Raw genomic sequence first — 19,286 nt, forward strand, 5'->3', positions numbered from 1 at the left:
GTACCAACTACTAGGAAAATAAGGATTCCCTGGCGGCACAGTGGTAAAGAATCCACCTGCCAGGGCAGGAGACACGGATTCAGTCCTTGTGCGGGGAAGATCCCCTGGAGTAAGAAAAGGCAACCCACTCCAGTATTCTTGCCTAGAGAATTCCATGGACAGAGGAGCCTGGTGGGTTACAGTCCGTGGGGTCGCAAAGGGTCAGACACGACTGAGCATGCATGCATGCAGACTAGGAAAATAAACATGAATTTACTACCTTACATCTGAGAGAGGTGAGCCACACTAGGGAACCCAAATATTTTTCTTAAATACCATCTATACAAGAGAATTTAGATCAGTAAGATGAATGTCCATCCAAAAATTTTGCAGGAAATGTTATGTCCAAAACACAGTATCTCTGGGCTGCTCTACATTTTGCAAGGATGTCAACGTTTGAAAAGTTTTCTGCGTTCTGTGGTACCAACCAGACAACTATTTCTTCAAATTACACAAAGCTTCCCTGAAAAACAAATACCAACTTTATTATAGGGAGCTGGCAGTAAAAATTTACCTCCACAAACACAAGACTGCAAATTGGCTTTCTCTAGATTATTTCATAAAAGCATAGAGGCCAGGAGAAAAAAAAGCAAAACATGCCAAGTGGGCTGGCAGGACTCAGTGTAGCATTCATGGCTGGCTTTATGGCTCCCAGACTGTACTTTTACTACTTCCCGAGAGCCATTCATATTTGCCGCAATGAAAACTCAAATCACATATAAATTTTTATCTGAAAATAAAGTGTTTATTGCCCCCTTGAGGTAAATTAAAGAACAGAAACAAAACAACGCCAGCTCTGGTCTGTCCTTTAGAGAAAGAGGCTTTCTTCTTCAAAAGACTTTTTCTACACACATATCGTGATCTGAAGTTACAGAGTAAAAGTTCATTTCACCCCCAAAAAGGACAATTTATACACACCACTAGGCATCAGACCATTTCTGTAAAAATAGAGCTAAAACTTCACACAAAGAATATCAGTTCAGTCATTCAGTCGTGTTCGACTCTTTGCCACCCCATGGACTGCAGCATGCCAGGCCTCCCTGTCCATCACCAACTCCGGAAGCTTGTTCAAATTCATGTCCATCGAGTCAGTGATGCCATCCAACCATCTTACCCTCTGCCGTCCTCTTCTTGTCTTCAACCTTTCCCAGCATCAGGGTCTATTTCTAAGGAGTCAGTTCTTCACATCAGGTGGCCAAAGTATTAGAGTTTCAGCTTCAGCATCAGTCATTCCAATGAATATTCAGGACTGATTTCCTTTAGGATTGACTGATTTGATTTCCCTGCAGTCCAAGAGACTCTCAAGAGTCTTCTCCAACACCACAGTTCAAAAGCTTCAGTTCTCTGGTGCCCATTCTTCTTCATGGCCCAACTCTCACACCCATATACAACTACTGGAAAAACCATAGCTTTGACTAGAAGGACCTTTGTTGGCAAACTAATGTCTCTGCTTTTTAATATGCTGTCTAGGTTGGTCATAGCTTTTCTTCCAAGGAGCAAGTGTCTTTTAATTTCATGACTGCAGTCCACCATCTGCAGTGATTTTGGAGCCCCCTCAAAAAAAGTTTGTCACTGTTTCCATTGTTTCCCCATCTATTTGCCATGAAGTGATAGGACCAGATGCCATGATCTTCATTTCTTGAATGTTGAATTTTATGCCAGCTTTTTTCACTCTCCTCTTTCACTTTCATCAAGAGGATCTTTAGTTCCTCTTTGCCTTCTGCCATTAGGGTGGTGTCAGCTATATATCTGAGGTTATTGATATTTCTCCCAGCAATCTTGATTCCAGCTTGAGCTTCATCCAGCCCGGTATCTTGCACGGTGTACTCTGCATATAAGTTAAAAAACCAAGATGACAATATACAGCCTTGATGTACTCCTTTCCCAATTTGGTACCAGTCCATTGTTCAACATCCGGTTCTAACTGTAGCTTCTTAACCTGCATACAGATTTCTCAGGAGGCAGGTCATGTGGTCTGGTAGTCCCATCTCTTTAAGAATTTTCCAGTTTGTTGTGATCCACACAGTCAAACGTTTTGGCGTAGTCAATAAAGCAGCAGCAGATGTTTTTCTGGAACACTCTTGCTTTTTCTCTGATCCAGTGGATGTTGGCAACATGATCTCTGGTTCCTCAGCTTGTACATCTGGAAGTTCTTGGTTCACATACTGTTGAAGCCTGGCTTGGAGAATTTTGAGCATTATTTTGCTAGTGTGTGAGATGAGTGCAATTGTGTGGCAGTTTGAACATTCTCTAGCATTGCCTTTCTTTGGGATTGGAATGAAAACTGACCTTTTCCAGTCCTGTGGCCACTGCTGACTTTTCCAAATTTGCTAGCGAATTGAATGCAGCACTTTCACAGCACATCTTTTAGGATTTTAAATATAGCTCAGCTGGAATTCCATCACCTCCACTAGCTTTGTTCATCATGATACATTCCAGGATCTCTGGTTCAAGGTGAGTGTACATACCATTGTGGTTATCTGGGTCATTAAGAACTTTTTTGTATAGTTTTTCTATGTATTCTTGCACCTCTTCTTAGTATCTTCTGCTTCTGGTAGGTCTATACTGTTTCTGTCCTTTATTGTGCTCATCTTTGCATGAAATGTTCCCTTGGTATCTCTAATTTTCCTGAAGAGATCTCTAGTATTTTCCATTCTATTGTTTCCCTCTATCTCTTTGCATTGCAAAATTTTAAAGTTTCAGTTGATAAAATGTCAAATTAACTGTATCCTAAAAATACATTATACACATCTTCAACTGGCCTAGCTAGCTCACGTGACCTAAGGAACCCAAAAAACAGACTAAAAATCTCTGCAGCAAATTTTCATGGAGGGGGGGGTTAAGGGGTGGAACAAGTCTAAGATATTTATGATTCAAACTCACTTAATGCACAAGGTCTGCAACAAGAGATCAGCTGCACTGAGAAAAGAATATATAACACATAAGCACGGGGAGAGAAAAGTGTGACGGTCTGAACAGATGATCTGATCCTAAGAGGGAATTCTCAGAGTTCAGTGGATTTTTAGGCAGTAATCCTCTGAGGTACCGTTGTCATCCTAACGTCATGGGGCTTTGAACTAATTAAGGCTGTTTTTCCTCTAATTGCGTTTTATTCTAAGCTGTCATCTGTTTGTCAGTATTATTAGGAAAAAGGCGTTGGATTACATCATGACTCCCTCAGAAGTTTGAAAGACTTCAGCATTTTACTCAGTATGACTCATATTCATGAATGATCAAGGTTCCGAATGAGCAGTAAAAATAAGGTCCTATTTCATCCTGCTACTCAAGGCCCTGCAGGATGGAGATCAGGCTGGCCTGCTGTTGCTCAAAGTCAATTCATGGACACAGATTTAACCGATCACCTCCTCTGGTGGCCATCACACAAAGTAGGCTGCTCACACCCACTCTCCCAGATGCTGAGCACGCCACCTGGGCATCTCAAACTGTTACTGAATCTGAGGCTCTAGCTTCATCACAAAAGAATTCTGAAGTGAAGTGATAGGTAAGAAGTGAATCTGGTCCCATCACTTCATGCAAACAGATGGGGAAACAAGTGACAGACTTTATATTTTGGGGCTCCAAAATCACTGCAGATGGTGACTGCAGCCATGAAATTAAAAGACGCTTGCTCCTTGGAAGAAAAGCCATGAGAAACCTAGACAGTGCATTAAAAGGCAGAGACATCGCTTTGCTGATAAAGGTCCATCTAGTCAAAGCTATGGTTTTTCCAGTAGTCAGGTATGGATGAGAGAGTTGGACCATAAAGAAGGCTGAGTGCCAAAGAATTAATGCTTTTGAATGTGGTGCTGGAGAAGACTCTTGAGAGTCCCTTGGACTGCAAAGAGATCAAACCACTCAATTCTAAAAGAAGTCAGCCCTGAATATTCATAGGAAGGACTGATGCTGAAGCTGAAAACTCCAATAGTTTGGTCACCTGATGCAAAGAGCCAACTCATTGGAAAACACCCTGATGCTGCGAAAGATTGAGGGCAGGAGGAGAAGGGGACGACAGAGGATGAGATGGTTGGATGGCATCACCTACTCAATGGATATGAGTTTTAGCAAACTCTGGGAGATAGTGAAGGACAGGGAATTCTGGTGTGCTGCAGTCCATGGGGTAGCAGAATTGGACATGACTGAACAATAACTATGACAAGTGGGAGAATTATTCCAATTATTTTGGGGATGAGGCAGAGATTTCTAGGAATCACCATCCACTTTTTGACTTCTTTGGTTAGCCTTAGAACCGTTATGGCACTGGAGGGTGTGCTATTTAGCATGCTAACGTATTACAATGAGTGTATGATAAGGCTCAATGTCTACTAGAGGCTAACTGTTCCACCATCTTGGTTCCAACCAGTCTGTCATGCCCCATGGCCATGTCATGGATTTCCCAGGTGGCTCAACGGTAAAGAATTTGCCTGCCAATGTAGAAGATGCAGGAGACCTGGGTTTGATCCTTGGGTCAGGAAGATCGCCTAGAGAAGGAAATGGCAACCCACTCCAGTCTTCTTGCCTGGGAAATTCCACGGGAAGAGGAGTTGGGTGGGCTATAGTCCATGGGTTTGCAGAGAGTTGGACACGACAGAGTGCACGTGCACACCCATGCCCACCTCATTCTTTTAAAGGCTGTGTCCTGCCCACTTCCCTCATATTTCAAAACTACTCTGGAGATTTATTTAAACTTATGAAAAAGTCCCTCTACTCTTTTCATTTTTACTAACCCAAAGGAGAGCATTAAGACATTAAGGGGATTGAAGTAGGGTGAGCACAGTACCCTGCCCCCCATTCCAAGAGGCACCCCTACGTGGGTCATTAGTTGTCAATATCCGAGCAACAGATGATCATTCAAAATCCATTCACCAGTTTACTTGTGGCTGCCACATGCCAAGAACCATTTTAATTACAGGATAATGAAAGCATCTTTGGGTTCATTCAAGTCCTACTTATGACCCTGCAAAAAACTTAGAGGGGCCATGTTTGAACAACCTTATAATTAGCTGTCTTCCTGCACCCAACCCACCCCTACCGTAATAAAAAAGAAGCCAGAAAAAAAAAAAAAGCCTGAAGGCAGTGGGAGAGGGAGTGCAAGGAAAAAAAAAACAAAACACATATTTCTTCCAGTATTTTGAAGCTCTGGTGATGTATACAAATGTGTGCTCACACACACACAGACAAACACTCTCGTTCGTTTTACACCTGGCACGATGTCCTGCGTTATAATTATAGCCAAGTTTAGGCTCTGAAAACAAAGCTGCCTTGGTTTCACAGGCCCCACTTCACTTCCTATGGACCTGGGCCAAGGGGCTTCATCTCTCTGGGCCTCAGTTTCCTCACTTGTAAAACAGGGATGATTTAAATATGTAACTCAAAGATTTTTTGCGGGAATCAAGTAAGTAAATACTCACTGCAGCGCCCAGCACACTGCAGACAGTGTAAATGTGACGGTCCCCTTCACTCCCATTTCCCACGTCCCCTCCGCACGGTTCTAATGGATGCCAAGGATGACCATGACTCCATCACCTCTTCCACGTATTTATACTCACACAGACATGGCCACACACAAGACGGGATCACACAGTAAGAGCTGCTCTAAAACTTGCTTTATCATGTGGTGTACCCTGGAGATTCATGAGACTCTCCCATAAGGTAAGCTCATCCATTTGTGTGATGATAAACACCTGTGACAATCTGATACTCCTCAGTTTTATAGGGCTGGCCAAAAGTTCATTCAGGTTTTTCCATGAAATGTTACAGAACATTTTTTTCTGGAACATTTATTGCCAGCCCAGACATCTCTTGTACCGCCTACACATGTCCCCACTTGAGGCATTTCAAACTTAATGAAGCCAAAGGAAAAGTCTTGACTTTTCTCCCACAAACTCGTTCTTTCCCCTGTTCTTCCATCTGGGTAGGCAGCAGTACCCTCGGTCGCTTTCTACAACCCCAAACTGGGTGTCATCCTCGACTCCCTCTGTCTTATTTCCAACCTGATTCAAAGTCCATCAGCAATAAAATATAGCTCTAACCCATCTGCCCTTTTCTGTCACTGCGGCCACCACCCTCATTTGAGCAGGGGTGGGCACAACAGCCTCCCACCCGGTTTTCCACTTCTGCTCTGGCACCCCTCAAATCCACTTGCCGGGATGTCTTCAGACCTACAAACCTGAACACGTCACTCTCTGGCTTGAAACCATTCACCTACTTCCTACTGCTGATTCCAGAGTTTTTTAAGTCCTCAACATCCAGCACAACCTTCAAGCTCCCCTCATGACATCTGCTCCTTGGTTCGCCGGAATCTAGCCACTCTCTGAGGAAGACCTCAAGCTTCTTCCTTGTTTCAGTGCCTCTGTCTTATTTGTTTTCTGCGCCTGGCCTGACTGGGTCCTCCGCATAGTTTCTTCCTTGTTTCAGCGCCTCTGTCTTATTCATTTTCTGCGCCTGGCCTGACTGGCTCCTCTGCATACTTCCGATCTCAGCTTAAACATCACCAGGTCACGTTCAGAATCAGCCTATGTTTTCTCCAGCACAGCAGCCTGTCTCCACCACGGCACCTACTGTCTGTCATCTGTTGAACCAGCAGAATGTGAGCAGTGCCAGGGCAAGGACAGCATCCGTCTTGTTCACCGTTTTGTTCCCGGTACCCCAGGCAGAGCATGGTCCCTAGTGGGCCTTCAATTAACGTTCAGTAATTAAAGGCAGAGTACACAGTAGCTTAGCCAGGTGTCCCTGAAATTTCTGAAAATAAAAACTATTTTAAGACTTTCCCTTCTAAAATCACCAAACTTAGGAAACTTTAGTTTTCTTCTCATTAAAAATGGAGACAGGAGGTATCAAAAGAAAGCATAGCTGTCTTCTGTTTTATCAACTAGAATTTGAAACAAATAAATGATCCCATTCACAAATAAAATGACTCAACACTCATCAGATAGTAAGTCATAAAACAGTAACTATTAAATAATAGTCATTTGTTCTGTCAATTTTATAGCAGCTCACTGTCTCAGATTAAAAGTACTGCCCGAGCTCTTTCTGGGTGAGCTCACCAACTGCAATCCAGGCCACTCCTGCAGCTTAGACCAGCCTAAGGCCGAAAAGATCTGTGCAGCGATTTTGTATGTTCTGTTGTTTTTCTTTTCCTTTCTTTCTATTCTTTTGCAGTGACTTTGTGAGAATACTAATGCCAATGGACCACACTCACTTTTAAAAAACATAATCCTTTTCCCCACAATATAGCAGTAACAACAAGCACCAGGACTGCTGAGGTGATTCCTGTTAACTTACCGTGGTCGTCATCTCACGATATAAGTGAAGTCATTATGCTGCACGCCTGTAGACAGTATTGTACGTCAACTACATCTCAGTAAAATTGGAAAAAATGTATTTAACCATACAATCCATGAAAACCATGCAAGTAAAAAGAATGAAAACCTCTCCCCTTGTCCCCCAAAGAACCAGGAGGATAGACATAGAGCAGAAGGAATTCTTACAGACTGCTGCTAGGAGGATGAACCAACAACCACTCAGGTGAATATGATAAAGTTAGGATTTCTTACTTGACGGCCTCATAAATATTGTTGGAGGTATGTCCTGATAAGGCATCATGTAAATTTCGAATAAAATAATCTCTGTATTCTTCTGGAAGGGCCATAAATGTTCCACCCATCACGATAAATTCCACTTTATCCACACTGTGACCAAGCTGTTTTAACTGAAAGACATAAATTCGTCAGCATTAGCAAGGTATAGTCAACTCTCTTAAGTGGCTTACTGAAATTTTCTAATTTTACTTGGCAGTGTTTTTATCACTACAGTTTAAAAACGAGAAGCAAACATGTTGAGCAAATTCTACAGACTCAAGAAAATAGGCTCCAGAGTCTGAAAGAAAAATAATTACGGTTCAAATAAGAAGGAAGAGTAAGAATTTAAAATAATCAAAAGTTTGATGTCAACTTACAGAGTTAAGTGAACATTCAAAAATACAGAGGATATAAATTAGCAGCAAATATAATCACACAAGATATAATTGTATACATTGTAACAGAATGAACAAATCTTTCTTGATTATGTATTTTTTAAGACTTCACTGAATTTGTTACCAGACTGCTTCTGTTTTACATTAGCTTTTTTGCCCAGGAGGCACATAGAATCTTAGCTCCCTGACTGGGGCCTGAACCTGTCCGCCGGCACTGGAGGCAGAGTCCTAACCACTGGACCACCAGGGGAGCCCCCCAGTATGTATTTTATGCCAGACCTTGGGGTCAGCATTGAGGATGAAGAAGCCCATAGGCAATATAACCAGGACTTGATGCAAACGAAAGAAAGGGAACACCAGATGAGAAAGCAGCACTAGGAAAGCAGTTTCACATGAAAACTTTGCAGTTTTGATTTGTGAAGATTCTGGATACAGGTGGCACCTTTTCAGCCTGGTTTTGGGGTGGGGGAGTAATCAGTCTGAAATGTAATATCTCCTCTACATGGGGACACAATGATACAGATCTTTCCAGTTTTCAACAACAAGTCAAGATTCTACTTTTTAAAAACAGGTATTTCGATTTCTTGCCAGGTGTTAGGCTTGAGAAAAACTCAGTCAAGGGGACTACAAATTATGAACTCTAATGTATTAAGTAAACAGGATATCTGCACTTAATATGAGCAAAAAGTTATCTTTTTGAATACTTATTTCTGAAAATGGAACATAGCAACTTACAAATACATACATCCTTATAGTAGGTTGGCCAAAAACTTCACTCCGGCTTTTCCATAACATCTTATGGAAAAACCCAAATGAACTTTTTGGCCAACCCAATACATATGTAAATCCTTACACAAACATAAGCGTATGTGCATGCATGTGCAACACATACAAATATATGTGTATATAGCTATCAACACTAAAAGAATACTCCAGCTGTGGTCGTTCACCAGGGGTACACAGTTAAATCTTCCTGGTAGCTTTTTCAAAATATCTTGCCTGGACCCTAAATCAGACAGCACTGCATAACTCCAGTGGCGAAACGGGGCGCGTGTGTTGACAAAGTCATTCAGGTGATTCTAGTACATTTACAGCTGGGAAAAAATCACTGCTCTCTGGTACTTTCTACATCTTCCAGAACCCATACTCCTTTTTGGTAAACAGAAACCTTTCAAGCTCTACTGACACATTTTAAATAAATTAAATACCATGGCTAAAAAAGAAATGAACACAGAGGTGACTTTCTGTTAATGTGTTACTTTCCATCTCAGTCTGTCTAGTTGCCTGACTAGATGTTACTATAAAAACTACGGACAGTGCTTGCGTTGTTGTAAAGTAGGCAAGTTTAAAATGAAGTTAATGTTCAGACTTCTCGAACACACCAAGGCCACTGACATAGTACTTGTTTTTTAATCAGTCATATTAAGATATAATTTATAGATTGGGTTGGCCAAAAAGTTCGTTTGGGTTTTCCCATAAGATGTTGCAACTTTTCTGGCCAACCCCAAACAATAAAATCCATTAACTTTAAGCGTACAATTAAATGAGTTTAGAGTTGTGTAACCACCACAACCACCATTATAAAGAACAATTCCATGGCTCCCACGAGCCCCTCATTCCCCTGTAGGCAATTCCCTATTCTCACCCCAGCAAAGCAGCCACTATACTTCTCACTTGGCTTATGGAAGCTAAAATGCAATCCACCCACCTACTACCTAAGACCTTCGACACTGCCACACACTGTAAGTTTCATAACACGCATGACTTTCTACAAACTCAAAGAACTTTAGAGACTATAAAGTCCTTACAGAAAATAATATGGTCTTTATAGCAAGTGGTGTTTTTGACCCTGCTAGGAACTGCAAAACTGTCCTCTCCTTCAGATGGGATATTAAAAACTTATGAAGGAGAGAAATATTCTTTCAGTTCTTATTTCTGGTTCAACTCAAATCAAGCAACAGCACCTCCTAAGTATAAAGATCTAATGTAAAAAAAAAAGTGCTTTTTAAAACCTTACCTGTTCGATCCGGTGTCTTGTCTGCAGGTAAGGGTCATACCTGGCACGGATAGCTCGCATGGAGGTTGGCTAAAAAAAGAAAAATATCCTGTCATGCCCACATTGAATTAAAAATAAGATGTAGTTTCAAAAGGGCTGTATAAAAAACTAAAATTCTCTTGGGCTCCTTCCTTCCTCAGTTTGGTCAGTTTGAAATAATGACCTGAAGATTATCTGGCTGGTCTTCATTCAATAGCAGGCAGCTCCCTGGGTCATGGTTACAGCTTTGTGTAAACGCTGATGGAATTCCCAGAGTTACCAAATTGTTTTGCTGCTCTAGACAGAGGTGTGCATGCATATTCAAAAAGAGTTCCTTGACAAAATAACCTTTGAGCCAGATCATTAAATTACAACATAGGTTTTGATGGGTTAACATGAAGTCTTCATGCTGTCATAAAAAGGTCAACGGCCACCAAACAACGTCCTGGTAGAAAATGTTCCCAGCTACTGAGCCCTCGTGCGGCAGCTACTGAAGCCGCGTGCCTAGAACCCGTGCTCCACAAGAGAAGCCACGATGAAGAGGGGCCCCTGTGCACTGCAGCAGTAAAGACCCAGCACAGCCAAAAATAATAAATAAACAGAATAAAAAGGAAATGTTCCCTGAAGACACATTGTTAAATGAGAAAGGCAAGGTCTTGACAGACTACCTGCTGTGTACAAAGTCAGGATACAGAAGATGAATTGCCTTTATATGTCTATGCTGTTAATATCTATGCTGGGTGAACAGGAAAGGGACGATACTGACTGTTCAGTGGGCTGCAGCCGAATGGGGTGGCCAGGGAAAGTGATGAGAGGGAGCCTTTTCACTGAGAGATTTCTTTTTGTATTTTTACAATTTGATCTATTAAAAAAAAAGGAAAAAAATGAAAAACCATACATAAGAAGATAAAAAAAGTCACTTAGGTTGCTGGCTGCCGGCCTCTTCTGAAGGGGTTGACTGCTCAGAAAGCCTGGTTGGTGGCCTCCTGCTCTCGCTCTTGCCCCCGCAAGAGCCATCAAAGGCTTCTTAAAACCTGCCTAGATTATACCATTCCTCTGCTTTAAACCTGGATGGCTGCACGTGACACCAATTGGGTTGGCCAAAAAGTTCACTCGGGGTTTTCCTTGACAGTTTATGGAAAAACCTGGACAAACTTTCTGGCCAGCCCAATATAGCCAACTTCTTGCCTTGCCTTACAACCCTCTGTGTCACTGTCTCCCAGATCTCATTCTCCCCTCACCCGCTCTGCTCCAGAGCCCTGCCGTTATTCTCACTCTGGCTCCACGTTTTATCTATTCTCTCTGCTAGGGATGCTCCTTCTTGATTTTCTTGAAAGCCTTCTTCTTGTCATTCGGGGCTCAGTTACCACATCACCCCTCCCAGCCACCAAAGCTGAAGTCACCCTCTCCTATATCTTACTTGACTTCACTTCCCTGCTTCCCATTTCAACTGGTACCTGATATTTTTTCGTTTGTTTCACTACTGTTTTGTTGTCCAGTCACTAAATCATGTCCAACTTTTTGTGACCCCCATGGACTGCAGCATGCCAGACTTCCCTGTCCTTCACCGTCTCCTGGAAATTGCTCCAACTCATGACCATTAAGTCGTGATGCTATCTAACCATCTCATCCTCTGCTGCCCTCTTCTTCTGCTTTCAGTCTTTCCCAGCATCATTATTATCTGCTGCTGCCGCTAAGTCGCTTCAGTCATGTCTGACTCTGTGTGACCCCATAGACAGCAGCCCACCAGGCTCCCCCATCCCTGGGATTCTCCAGGCAAGAACACTGGAGTGGGTTGCCATTTCCTTCTCCAATGCGTGAAAGTGAAGTCACTCAGTCGCGTCTGACTCTTCGCGACCCCATGGACCGCAGCCTACCAGGCTCCTCCGACCATGGGAGTTTCTAGGCAAGAGTACTGGAGTGGGGTGCCATTGCCTTCTCCTTCATTACTATCTACCCTCCACTTATTAGAATGCAGATTCCACAAGACCTGACCTGTCTTTTCCATGGCTGCAGAGGCAGGAAAACATCCTGGTGAGGTGCACAGAATTCAAGGCCTGGCCCTGTTACATTCGGGATGTGTCTTCCAGGCCAGTTGTGAAAGCCTTCTAGGCTCCAGTTTCCTTATCCATAAAACTATGATAATAATAGTGTTTACCTTCAAAATGCTGCTGGAAGATTTAAAGTTGTAAAGCACTTAGAACAGTGTTGACATATGTTCATAATAAGCGCTTAGGTAAGTATTTCTGCAGTGACTGGAACAACATATAGAGGCACTTGGCAAATGTTTCATGAATGAGTAAGTTGTGCAATCAAGAAAAAAATAAGAAAGAAAAATTTTAAGAAAGCCAGTACTTGTAAAAGCATATGCTGAGTAAAGTATGACATAACACTCCTCCGGTCAGCCTCACATTACCTTACCTCATATCCAGTGTAAGACTGGGTGGAATATTCAAAATCTGAATCAGGTCCGCCAGGGCAGTACCTGCCAACACAACAAAAGGGTGAGGGTGTCAGACTCAGAACTCAGCCCCACTGTCCAGTTTGGGACCCGCAGTCTCCATAAAACCCTGCTGGAAGCAGCTTCATTTTCAAATCCTGACAGAAGATTGTACCTTTGTGCTCTCTGCAAATACTTACATTTTCTACTAATAAGTAAAAAGGTAAACATGTAAAGGAACAACATTGCAGTAGTTTTCAGAGTACTGCAGCCGCTATCATTTTATTTTTTTATTGGAGTGAATTCGCTGTATGAGGCTGTGTTAGTTTCTGCTGTCTGATGAAGCAAGTCAGCTGATGTGTACACACAGCTCCTCCTCCTGGAGCCTCCCTCCCCACCTCTCCCCTCTAGGTCCCCAGCGAGCACCGGGCTGAGCCCCCTGTGTTGTACAGCAGCTTCCCGAGGGCTATTTTAAACGCTAGTGTACGTGTGTCAGCGCCGCTCTCTCAGCCTGCCCCATCCTCTCCTTCCTGCTGTGTCCACATGTCCACGCTCTACATCCGCATCCCTAGTCCTGCCCTGGAAATGGGCTCATCTGTATCATTTTTCTAGATTCCGTGTGACAGATGAATGGATAAGGATGATGTGGTACATCTATACACTGGAATATTACTCTGCCATAAAGAGGAGCAGAGCTGGGTCATTTGTAGAGATGTGGATGGACCGGGAATCTGTCATACAGGGCAAAGCAAGTCAGAAAGAGAAAAACACATATCGTGTATCAATGCACTATCACTTTAGAAGTTTAAGCTTTTAGGGGCAGATAACAGTGCCTACATTTTCCTAGTTTGGATTGATACTCACAGTGCTCTCTTGGTAACTACACTTAGGAAAATTTTTCTCCCGACTGATCTTACTATCTAGAATCATGCATATTCTTCTAATTTTTCTAATTATCTAAGCTTAAGAAGTTTAAATATTATTTATAAGGGTAACTTTGGGGGATACTTTGCTGATCCAAATTCATTTTAAATTTCTGACATTTGGAATTCAGGCTTCTCATATTTCCATGTTGCATTTATCAAGTTAACAGACTATCTACTCTTTTGAGTTCTGTAACCTATGTACTGTATATTGAAACAAATTAAAATCTTTATATGTTTTATTTTTAAAGCACTGAAATATCCTATTAATGGCTGCTTATTTCAAAGAACTGACTTATGAATCTTTAATAGTTAAAGTTTTAAATATGACCAGCATGCACTGATCAAGGCCCTAGGACTTGCTATATCCATTAAAATGCAAACACATACACGACTTATTAAAATCATCATACTCACACACATATATTTCCTGTAAAACTGATGTGTGGACATCTGTGGGGTTTGCACATGACAGCCACAACAGCAATCTATAAAAGAAAGATTAATAAAAAAGCAACTGTGAAATAATTCACAGGAAATCCTGGAGAGCGGTTAGCTCAGAAAATGGGAGAGGGCCGCAACACAAGGGGCTTCAAAAGTGCTTGTGATGCTGTGTTTCTTAAACAAAGCCGTGGGTACCAGGGTGATCTCTTTTCAAAGTTATTAACCTTCAGATCAGATGGTATAGGATGTATCTTGGAGGAGGGGTCCCTGCTGGGGCTCCAAGGAACCACGGGTAGACGTGCACAACCTTCAGTCTCCTGACCTCTGGAGCTCACCGTTGGCAGTAAACAGACACTGAATGCACCATGATGGATCCAGGATTGGGAGAGAAGTGGACCAGAGCCCCGTGCACATCAGGGCCTATGCAGACTGACTGCAGCCTGATTTCAGTTTGGTTCAGTCCTGTTACAGGACTTTCAGCTGTGGAGTTAGCATGCCAGGCCTCTTGAGAAAGATGTACGTTTACTGAGAAAGCATGAAGGTTTGGGTTTTTGTGTAACCTGGGTGTCCAGAGCTCAAAAGTCTGTGGCTGTTTTGAAGAATGAAGTACTATATGAAATTTTGGTTATTAAAGATATAACTTTGTAGCCTTCCTATCTGGAGAAATAAAATCCTTTAAATGAAAAAAAAAAAAAGTGCCACACTCAATATGCCAGCAAATTTGAAAAACTGAGCAGTGGCCACAGGACTGGAAAAGGTCAGTTTTCATTCCAATCCCAAAGAAAGGCAATGCCAAAGAATGCTCAAACTACTGCACAATTGCACTCATCTCACACGCTAGCAAGGTTATGTTCAAAATCCTTCAAGTTAGGCTTCAACACTACATGAACCAAGAACTTCCAGACATACAAGCAGGATTTAGAAAAGGCAGAGGACCCAGAGATCAAATTGCCAACATCCATCAGATCATAGAAAAAGCAAAGGAATTCCAGAAAAACTTCTGCTTTATTGACTATGCCAAAGCCTTTGACTGTGTAGATCACAACAAACTGTGGAAAATTCTTCAAGAGATAGGAATACCAGACCACCTTGCCCGTCTCCTGAGAAATCTGTATGCAGGTCAAGAAGCTACAGTTAGAACCAGATATGGAACAATGGACTGATTCAAAACTGGAAAAGGAGAACGTCAAGGCTGTATATTGTCACCCTGCTTATTTAACTTCTATGCAGAGTACATCATGCAAAATGCCAAGCTGGATGAAGCTCAAGCTGGAATCAAGATTGCTGGGAGAAATATCAATAACCTCAGATATATAGCTGACACCACCCTAATGGCAGAAGGCCAAGAGGAACTAAAGAGCCTCTTGATGAGGGTGAAAGAGGAGAGTGAAAAAGCTGTCTTAAAACTCAACCTTCAGAAAACAAAGATCATGGCATCTGGTCCCATCACTTCATGGCAAATAGATGGGAAACAATGGATCAGTGACAGACTTTACTTTCTTGGTCTCCAAAGTCACCGTGAATGGTGACTGCAGCCCTGATACTAAAAGATGCTTGCTCCTTGGAAGAAAGCTATGACAAACGTCGACAGCATATATAAAAAAAAAAAAAGATAGCATTATAGTCAAAGCTGCCGTTTTTCCAGTAGTCATGTATGCATGTGAGAGAGAGACCGTAAAGAAGACTGAGCGCTGAAGAATTGATGCTTTTGAACTGTAGTGTTGGAGAAGACTCTTGAGAGTCCCTTGGACTGCAAGGAGATCAAACCAATCAGTCCTAAAGGAGATTAGTCCTGGGTGTTCATTGGAAGGACTGATGCTGAAGCTGAAACTCCAGTACTTTGGCCACCTGATGCAAAGAGCTGACTCACTTGAAAAGACCCTGATGCTGGGAAAGATTGGCAGCAGAAGGAGAAGGGACAACAGAGGATGAGATGGTTGGATGGCATCACGGACTCCATGGACCTGAGTTTGAGTGAACTCCAGGAGATAGTGAAGAACAGTGATGCCTGGCGAGCTGCAGTACACGGGGTCACAAAGAGTTGGATGCGACTGAGTGACTGAACAACAACAATTGATTCGTCGATTGTATGGCAACCTGGGGGAGGGGAGAGGAAGTGCAAGGGAACTTTGTACTTTCTGCTCAACCGTTCTGTAAGCCTAAAGCTCTATAAAAAAATAAAAACAAAGCACAACAGTAACAGCAGGGATAAAAGCATGGAGTTTAGGATGCACAACAGATAGGGGATGACAATTAGCTGTGTGCTCTTGACATTTTTAGTAGGTTACTCTGGTGGATCTGCTGCAGCTAAGACAAAGCAGGCCTGTTATGAAACGACTCCAATAACCTCCAAAATAAGAAACAATAAAGGTCAGAACATTCCTACCCATGGTGGAAGGAATGGACAACGCATTTCACATCATTTGGAAACCAAACAGATGGGGGCACCATGAATAAGGTGGTCAAGAAGGATGAAAGAGCAAGTCTGAGCAAGCAAGCAAGTCTGGTCTTGCTATACTGGAGGGTCTACAGGCAGTCAAAGGAGAGACGTCTAACAGGCGATATGACGTGGACATGAAGTTTGGGGAAAGGCTGGAGCTGGGAGTCAGCGTATGGCAGTGTTAAACACCAGGGGGGCCTCCCTGGCAGTCCAGTGGCGAGACTCCGCCTTCCAATGCAGGGCGCTCAGGTTCAGTCCCTGGTAGGGCAGCTAAGATCCCACATGCCTCGAGGCCAAAAAACGAAACGGAAGCGATATTGCAACAAATTCAATAAAGACTTTAACAATGATCCACATTAAAAAAAAAAACAAAAGACATCAATGGATGAGATCCCCAAACAAAGTGTGTACAGTGCTAAAAACAGTGGGCCTGGGACCGCAGAAGATATCCATTTTTAAAGGCAAGCAGAACAAGAGTAGCTCTCAGAGAAAGAAAAGAAGTGATTCGAGGCAGGACGAGGACAGAACGGAATCATGGAAACCAGGTGCATTTGTCAGCCCCAGAGGTTGACAAGCCTTTGCTCGCACGATGGCAAGCCCGTGCATAATGCCGAAAACTGACAATGCGAGGTTTATCCTGAGAGCACATTATTTAGGGATATGGAAGTAAATGCCAAGAAATCAGCTAAGACTTAAAAGCCATTGCCCTGGGTAGGGGAGGAGGAGGGGGAATGTAAAGAGGAGGTTTGGAACTATTCGTTTTTCTGAAAGCCTTCTACACTTCGGTACAAACCAACCAACGAATCCCAACACTTAAGTACAGAGAAGAGACTGGGATTGATGGTACTCTCTGTGCAAAGGTTCTGGGGTTTAATTAGTCACAAGTGTGATGTGGTCCAGGAGAGACGGCTACCTGGCAGGTCATGTAAGCACGAGAAGTGCAGTAGCCCCACCCAAGGAACAGACTGAACTTAGTTCACACGGGGAATAAAGGACTCGACTCTGGGCACCAAGTCTGAGGAGGGCCCAAATCCCACCCTGTGTCTTTCACACTCATCCTTGTTATCCTGGAGGCCTGGCCTCAACTGAGGCTCTTCATGCCTGGCTCAAACTGAGAGCATTCCACCTGGTCTCTCTGTCTCCAAGTGACTGACCCTCCATCTTTAAAGAACATTTTATTTCTTTTCAATTTTGGCCGCACTGGGTCTTCGTTGCTGCACGCAGGCTTTCTCTAGCTGCAGTGAGCGCGGGCTTCTCTTTGCGGTGGCTCCTCTCGTTGTGGCGCACAGGCTCCAGGCACACGGTGTCAGCAGCTGTGGCTCCCAGGCTCTAGGCCCTGCAGTTGTGGCGCCCGGGGTTAGCTGCCCTGCGGTATGTGGGATCTTCCGGGACCAGGGACTGAACTCGTGTCCCCTGTACCGGCAGGCGGATTCCCAACCACTGGGCTACCAGGGAAGACCTCCCCTACATCTTGTATCCAAATTAATTTTCTGAAAAATCTATCTGGTTCCCATCACTCCCCTTCTCAAAAATCTTTTAGTTTCCTCGTATCTGGCTTCTTTGTGGGACATCTGGGCTTCCCTGGTGGCTCAGCTGGTAAAGAATCCGCCTGCAATGCAGGAGACCTGGGTTCAATCCCTGGGTTGGGAACATCTCCTGGAGAAAGAACAGCTACCCACTCCAGTATTCTGGACTGGAGAATTCCATGGACTGTATAGCCCATGGGGTCGCAAAGAGTCGGACACGACTAAGCAACTTTCACTTCACTTCATTTAAGATCTTTGACAAGCAAATGCCACAGTAACACTTTACCCCGAAGTCCTGCCGCTTTCCAAAGTGAAGCCCAGCCCTGGTGAGCCTGGTACACTTGTGGTTTCCCCCCACACACACCTCTTACATCATCTGTGCCCTAATTCCTGCCCCTTGCTCCCACGACTCTGCGCTTGCTCTTCTCCGCTTACACGGGCACCACTTCTGGGTCAGTCAGGTGCCACACTTCCCCCTCTTGGGTCCTTCCTAGTTCCTTGTACTGTAGGGACATCTCTGTCTTCTGGACACCCTCCTGAATGGTGTCAACTGGTTCACAGTTACCATATGTATTAATATAATGACTCTGCACTATCAGTTAACTTTTCAAAACACCCTTTATGTTATAAGCCACGAGCTTAAGGTGGCCAACAATATTTATCATCTTCTGGTAGTCACCAAGTTTCAGTCTATACTTTTAAAGACCTCCTCCCCCTCAACACCCTATGCCCCGTGAGTTCGTGCTCAGTCGCGTCCAACTCTTTGTGACCCCATGAACTGTAGCCTGCCAGGCTCCTCTGTCCATGGGATTCTCCAGGCAAGAATACTGGAATGGGTTGCATGCCCTTCTCCAGGGCATCTTCCCTACCCAGGGATCAAACCCATGTCTCCTGCATTGGCAGGAGGATTCTTTATCACTGAGCCACCTGGGAAGCCCCACTTTTGAAGACACTAAAAATCAAACACCATCTTTTCCTCTAAGTGACTCTCTTCCCTGGTGCTCTCCGAGCCTCCTGCACGCGTCTCCACCCCAGCACACACCACTACAGGTGGATTTTATGAATTCAAATCGCCCACCTCCACCTCACTACGTGGAGGCAGGGATCAGTGGCTCAACCGATACACAATCAATACGTGATGAATCGATCACTCACCCCACTGGCGGTTCTGATGGGTTTCGCCTTCAGCTTGGGGACCAAGACCTTCCGATACTGAGGCGGGACCGCGGCGATGATGTCCACCAGGCGGGGCTGCGCCGAGAGCCCGTATTTGGCAGCTGTCCTGGTCTTCACCCTGAACGTACAGCATCCATCATGATCAAGGTCAAAATATTCCAAGGACAAGCTCCCAGAAGAATAACCTATGAACAATGTCACCAATGCTCGCGACTCCCGTATCCCCTCAGCAGATGAGCACAGTGGCTCTAACGCTTGTAACTGTCAGGGAAACGAAAACAAAATCCACGA

The 19,286-nt window shown here is 43.7% G+C and overlaps 1 protein-coding gene across 2 annotated transcripts in view; it reads right to left on the minus strand.

Moving 5' to 3' along the window:
* Positions 1-19,286, minus strand: part of ELP3 (elongator acetyltransferase complex subunit 3) — a 143,069-nt gene that overhangs the window by 91,352 nt on the left and 32,431 nt on the right. For both annotated transcript variants that reach the window (XM_061425061.1, XM_061425062.1), the window contains exons 3-7: positions 18,975-19,113; positions 13,827-13,897; positions 12,468-12,531; positions 10,029-10,097; positions 7,593-7,747 (exon numbers count right to left, since the gene is read on the minus strand). In XM_061425061.1, coding sequence (XP_061281045.1) covers positions 7,593-7,747; positions 10,029-10,097; positions 12,468-12,531; positions 13,827-13,897; positions 18,975-19,113 — 498 coding nt within the window. The remainder of the gene's footprint in view (positions 1-7,592; positions 7,748-10,028; positions 10,098-12,467; positions 12,532-13,826; positions 13,898-18,974; positions 19,114-19,286) is intronic.

Source organism: Bos javanicus, chromosome 8 (assembly GCF_032452875.1).
Source record: "Bos javanicus breed banteng chromosome 8, ARS-OSU_banteng_1.0, whole genome shotgun sequence".
In the NCBI taxonomy this organism is placed as follows: domain Eukaryota; kingdom Metazoa; phylum Chordata; class Mammalia; order Artiodactyla; family Bovidae; genus Bos; species Bos javanicus.